This window comes from Salvia hispanica, chromosome 5 (genome assembly GCF_029641045.1).
Source record: "Salvia hispanica isolate PSC_SH4W2 chromosome 5, Shi_PSC_v1, whole genome shotgun sequence".
NCBI classification, from domain to species: domain Eukaryota; kingdom Viridiplantae; phylum Streptophyta; class Magnoliopsida; order Lamiales; family Lamiaceae; genus Salvia; species Salvia hispanica.
The window spans coordinates 39,391,424-39,397,267 of record NC_142696.1 but is presented as its reverse complement, the minus strand read 5'-3'; the positions used below and the strand labels follow the sequence as shown (position 1 = coordinate 39,397,267).

General features: G+C 37.1%; 1 protein-coding gene across 2 annotated transcripts; it reads right to left on the bottom strand.

Annotated features, from left to right (window-relative positions):
- Window positions 1-2,539: 2,539 nt before the first annotated feature.
- LOC125188731 (sterol 14-demethylase-like) lies at window positions 2,540-5,560 on the bottom strand. Of its 2 annotated transcripts, none has more exons than XM_048085751.2 (3): window positions 5,421-5,560; window positions 4,689-5,195; window positions 2,540-3,733 (listed from the first exon to the last, which is right to left on the bottom strand). In XM_048085751.2, the coding sequence occupies exons 2-3, from the start codon at window positions 5,166-5,168 to the stop codon at window positions 2,735-2,737; spliced, it is 1,479 nt and encodes a 492-aa protein (XP_047941708.1). In that variant the 5' UTR covers window positions 5,169-5,195; window positions 5,421-5,560; the 3' UTR covers window positions 2,540-2,734. The 2 variants fall into 2 exon arrangements, with proteins under 2 accessions (XP_047941708.1, XP_047941709.1); XM_048085752.2 differs by having other exon boundaries at window positions 5,326-5,471.
- Between the last annotated feature and the right edge of the window lie 284 nt (window positions 5,561-5,844).

Sequence of the window (5,844 nt, the reverse complement as noted above, 5' to 3'; positions counted from 1 at the left end):
ATTCTCAATCTATCCAACATTTACCATTGATATTAATAAAGTAAATTAGAGAACATTGATGGTTATTATGGTTTTCAATTTTTTTATTAGGATTTCGGGTCGGATACGGGTACCCGCAATGTCGGGTGCGGGATACCCGACACGGGTATCGGGTAATCCCGGTATATCGCGGGCGGGTATTGGAACAACTAATTTGGCTAAAATCGGGTACGGATACCCGCGGGTAATCCGTTTCGCCACCCCTAGATTCCAGACACTTAACATGTTTCCGAATATAGTAAATCATATTCCCCCATGACTCATGTCTTTAGTATTCATATCTATATATTCTAATTAACATGTTTCCGAATATAGTAAATCATATTCCCCCATGACTCATGTCTTTAGTATTCATATCTATATATTCTAAAATTCATAAGCATAAATATTATATTACTGAAAATCTCAAGAAATTAATTTTCTCAAGCAACTTTACGTTTCGCCAAACAACCAATGCCTTTGGAGTTATACATGGAAAAATAAATAAATAAAATTTGTGGAGCATTAACATGGATTATATGTTTTTTCCGCCAATATGAATTTATAAATTCAAGAAATACACTTCATTGTAACATTAAATTGACCCATCATATAATTGGTTTTATGTTGCTAAATGTACCTTCACACTTAAGTATATTATCCAAGCGATGAATAAGAATGACACTTCATTATAACATTAAATTTATGTAGTACATTATTTTTATTTGAAAATATGCAATTAGGATTTTGTAAGAATTCTCATAATGCAGAAAAATAAATTAAATCGAGAGAGATTTTTGTAATGTCAACTATTATCATAACAATATGCAATTACAATTTTATAAGAATTCTCATCATGCAGAAAAATAAATTAAATCGAGAGAGATTTTTGTAATGTCAACTATTATCATAACAATGAATTTACAACATTATATTGAATGTGCTATCATTATAGGCAAATTATGTGAATTTGGTCAAAACATGGGAGAATCATGACATTTATCCTAGTATATTGTACTATTAATTGACGAAATGATTTTAATATTATAGTAATAAATTAATTTGGTTGTCTGTTAGATATTTTAATCCTAAAATAAATATATTTGATTTTAATAATTCAGTAAAACGTGGTTTAATTTTAATACCATTCACCATTAAATGCAAAAATATTATTTGCAAAATTTTAAATTAAAACTAATGCAACATTATTCCAACAAAATAAATTGGAACCGCTCGACCTCAATCGATGTTTTCAGTCCTGGAACTCAATTTATTCAAAAATAAACTACTCCGTGTATTAAACTATTAATAAAACTATGTAACATTATTTTCGTGGTGTACATGTCTGCAATCTACCACCGCCAACTATACCACACACGCCAGCTCAATAAACATTTATTTTTAATTTTATATTATCCTTACCTCAAGGGGCCCCAAAAATCTAGGCAATACTATATTATAATGCAATGGTTAACTAAAATTTTGTATAGGTCTCAAACATGCAAATGCCATATATGGCAAACTCCAATCGATTTTTGAATTTTTTTTAATGAAATAATACTCCCTCCATTCCATAAAATATGGGCATATCATATGATACAGGAAATAAGATAAAATTAGTAAAGTAAAAGAGAGGAAGGGAAGAATAGTTCAAGTAGTATTAGTGGATATTAAGACTTCATTATTAAGAGTGTTTTCATGATGGTAAAAATTATAAATAACTTGATGTATAGGAATAATAAATTGAGATAATTTTCTATAGATAAAATATTTTTATAGAACGGACAGAAATGAAAAATGTACATATTTTATGGGACGTAGGAAGTATCAAATATGAAAATTTTGAGTTTCTCTATGAAAGAATATCAAATATAGATCTTCTGCAAACATTTTCTGAGACATATCACAAAAATGGTTATAAATCGTTGGAATAAAATTACTTTTTGGTACAAAATATGTATTAAAAAATAGAATTGAAAGCACTCGCAATAGGGGGTTCCCCATCAGCTGCTATTGGGGGTGGGCATCGAGCGGCTGCAAAGGGCGGTGCCGCTGCCTCGGGTATGGCCGAATGGAGATCGGCACCGATCTCCAATTTTCACAGAGATAGTGAGATGGGCGAAGGATGGACTGTTAGATAGACTGCTAACGTGTAAGAAGGAAACTAAAAATGGGCTGAAGATGGACAGTTGCCAATTGTGAGGGCTATGAATTTGATGTAAATGGTTAGAGCTTAGTATAAAAAAAAAGTTACATAAACACGACTCGTTTAAATTTACACTTTAATGAAACATCGTAGTAGTAGAGTATGCAATTACATTTGGTAATGCGTAATGTGGAGAAATATTATCATACATATGCTATGCGTAATGAACGAATCTTGATTCGTCAAATAGATTTTAACACAAATAAATGTGGAGAAATATTATGATACGGTTAGACATAAATATTTGTGGATTTTACATATTGCAAAGATTGATTGAGAAATAACAAACGAAGAGAAGGAACTAAGAAGCATAGATAGAGGAAAACTACATAACGCCTTGACATACTGCAAAAGTCTGGAGCACAACAGTAAACAATGATAAACATCTAGATAATGAGAGCAAAGTTTGATGGATTCATCACTTTGAAAAAAAAAAAGATTAATAAACCAAACCTGCAATACGAAATATGCTTAAGATGAACCTGCCATTGCCTTCCTTGCCCGCCCCGATCAGTTGAGGGGCACAGCTCGGCGTTTGTACCGCACCATCACTTCCCCCTTCACGCCGACCACCATTGCGTTCCAGTCGATCTCTGGGAACGGAGAAACGAGCTCCATCTCGAAGTTTCTGAGAAGATGGCTCCATATCGCCTTGATCTGCAGATAGGCAAACGGCTCCCCTAAGCACCCGTGCCTGCCACCTCCAAAGGAGATATAGGAGAAAGCCCCTGCAGCTTTGTCCTCGTCTCTTCCCGGAGCAAACCTATCAGGGTCATATGTCTCCGGGTCTTTGTAAATATGTGGGAGGCGGTTAGCAAAGGCAGGAGAAGTAGCCACGATGTGTCCCTTGGGAATGTCGTATTCCTGCCCTTCCTTTGTCTTCACGGTGAAATCGCTGTGTGAGCTCCGGAGAAGCATTATCAATGGAGGGTGGAGCCTCAGTGCTTCTTTTATGCATCTGTAGAGAACTTCCATCTCTGCTAGAACGTCATAGTGGACATCGTTTCCATGTTTTTGCACAATTGTTTTCTGCTCCTCCAGCACGGCCGACATGTATTTGGGGTTGCAAAGAAGGTAGGCCCCAGTCCATGTTGAAGTAATGGAGCTCGTGTGCTGGCCGGCAAAGAGAGCAGCAATAAGCAAGCCGGTGACCTCTGACTCAGACGTTGGTCGCCCATCTTTGTACTTGGAATCTATGAAGCACTGCAACAGATCATTAGCTTTCTTGCCCGTTTCTTTACGTGAAGCAATGATACTTGCGAAGATGTCAGCAAGCTTCTTGCGTGCTTGGTCACGACGACGGTGAGCTGGGATTGGAAGGTAAGGGAAAATAACACTGATAGGGAGCATTCCATTGTCAAGATGATGGAAGAGAGCAGAAACATCATCGAAGAGCTTATTGCGAACTTCTTCACCTAACAAGCATCTACTGGCTGTCAGTATGATGAGATGCTCCAATTCATACTTCAGATCGACTTCGCCACTCTCTCCCCATTTTGAAAAGTAGTCCTGCCAATTTAAATAAATAAATCTTCTAGTTACTCATCTTTAAGAAGTATAGAAATATAAAATTGCCAATATACAGTATAAAAAAGATGACATACAGTAAAGTAATCAATTTACATATGAATGACCAAATATCTCAAGTCAGAATCTACAACCTTTTGTGTAGATTCCACTCAATGTAATTTTGTCAAACAAAACTCTGTTGTACACTTACAAAAAAATCCATAGAAGGAGCAAGAAGGTATAGTAGCTAAAACAGGTGCTCTATAGCATATTATTGGCAAACCATAGTCGAAACTTCATATATTAAGTATGGGTAGCGCAACAGCTGCAAGAGACACTGTATTTCTTGTTTCTTCTTCTAAATGAGATGCAAGATCATAGAATACCAACTGAAAAATGTAAAAGAATCGATAAAGAAAGCTTCAAAGAGATCAAAAGTAATAAGTGGGAAATTATGAGGCCAAGCACAGAAAATACCACCAGCTACATATGCACAAGTAAATACACCAGTTAACTAAACAATAAAAGTCTAGTATAAGATAAATCACATAAGGAAAGAGAAACTAGAACAATAAATGATAATCAGCTAAAAAGATTCAAGAAACAAAATTCTTATAAAACTTATTCTTCAGCTCTTCGAGACCATCACACCCTAACTAGTTGAATGAATCCATATCATATGACTTCGACAATGATCAAAGGCGTCAGCCAAGTTTTCCATCATTTGAAGCACGTGTAGATGTGCTTATTTCAGACCCATGGTTTGTAAAATTCAAGATCCACATTAGTCAACACCACCAACTCATTTGACCCAATTAATTACGACATGGACAGAAACTTAAATCTGAAGCGAAAAATAGTAAACCATCCAACAACCCAAAACACACATATGCCATTTAATTGCAAGCATTTCACGCACAGAATCAGAATCAGAATCAAAATCTAGAACAAATACCTCCGCCTCCAAAACCATCTGATCAACATAGGCTTTGAGCTTATTCACCCTAAGCGCCTCAGTGAAAAACCTGAACTGCTCCTGCCTAATCGTATAATCCACATCGAACACCACCCCAGGCCCGAACGTCGGCACATTGAACTGATACACCTCCTGCTGGCTGAGATCCGACTCCGGCGCCTTGAAGAAATGCGCGGAGACCTCCGGCCCGATCAGGAACGTGATATTCTTATTCAGGAAATTCAGTGTGAACACGCTACCAAGCTTAGGGTACTCCTCCTTCAGCATCACCACCGGCCCCTTCATGAACCGGACCAATCCGCCGAGCACCGGCCACGCCGCCACCCGCGGGGGAAGGCGCTTCGCAGATCTCGGCATTATCAGCGCCGATATCAGCTTCGCCGCCACGATTGTGGCGACGAGCAGAAGCCCTACATTGAGGAATTTGCTGCCGGAGCCGGCCGATTCGACCGCATCCATTGCTATTGAAAATTATGAACGAGGATCCTGAAAAATCAGATCAAAACGTCAATGAATCTAGACCAAATATCGCACGTGAGGGGAAAGGAGAGAGAGAGTTGGACGAAAAAGTTAGATCTAAAAAAGTGAGAACGTGAGATTTGGTGACGGAAATTACGATGATTCCAGTCGAAAAGAAGCTCGAAATTGTGCAATTGAAGGAGAATTTAGAGGAAGGAGATGAAGATGAGGAGTGATGAATCAGAGACGCACCTGATGCAAATAGGGTTGATTTGAGCTCAGTGGAAAATCAGCATCGAGAGACTGTGGAGTGTTGTGTTTATGAGTAGAGGGATTAAGGTTAGGCATTAATTAACGATTTTAAACCCTGATTAAGATCGGCCAATACGGGTTGCGCCACGTCACCGACCCTTGGCTTCTTCAAAGCGTGCAATTCGTACTACTACATAAACTTTGAAATACAACTATAAAATAGTGAATTTATGTTGGAAATTTTACTATTTACAGTATGCAAATTTAAGAAAACGCAGACTTTATATAAATTCAATATCATGGGTTTGAAATGAATTCATGAGTGGATTGCAATATTTATAATTTTATGTGATTCTCGACTTCTATATGATTATTGAATTGTTTTCATTTCATTTCCTATGATTCTACTTTTCTACATAATTCT

Bases quoted from the DNA above. Each gene is read 5' to 3' on its own strand.
- LOC125188731 (XM_048085751.2), bottom strand. From the start codon at position 5,168: ATGGATGCGGTCGAATCGGCCGGCTCCGGCAGCAAATTCCTCAATGTA. The intron at 3,734-4,688 runs GTATTTGTTCTA...TTAAATTGGCAG, and splicing joins AGATGGTTTTGGAGGCGGAG to GACTACTTTTCAAAATGGGG.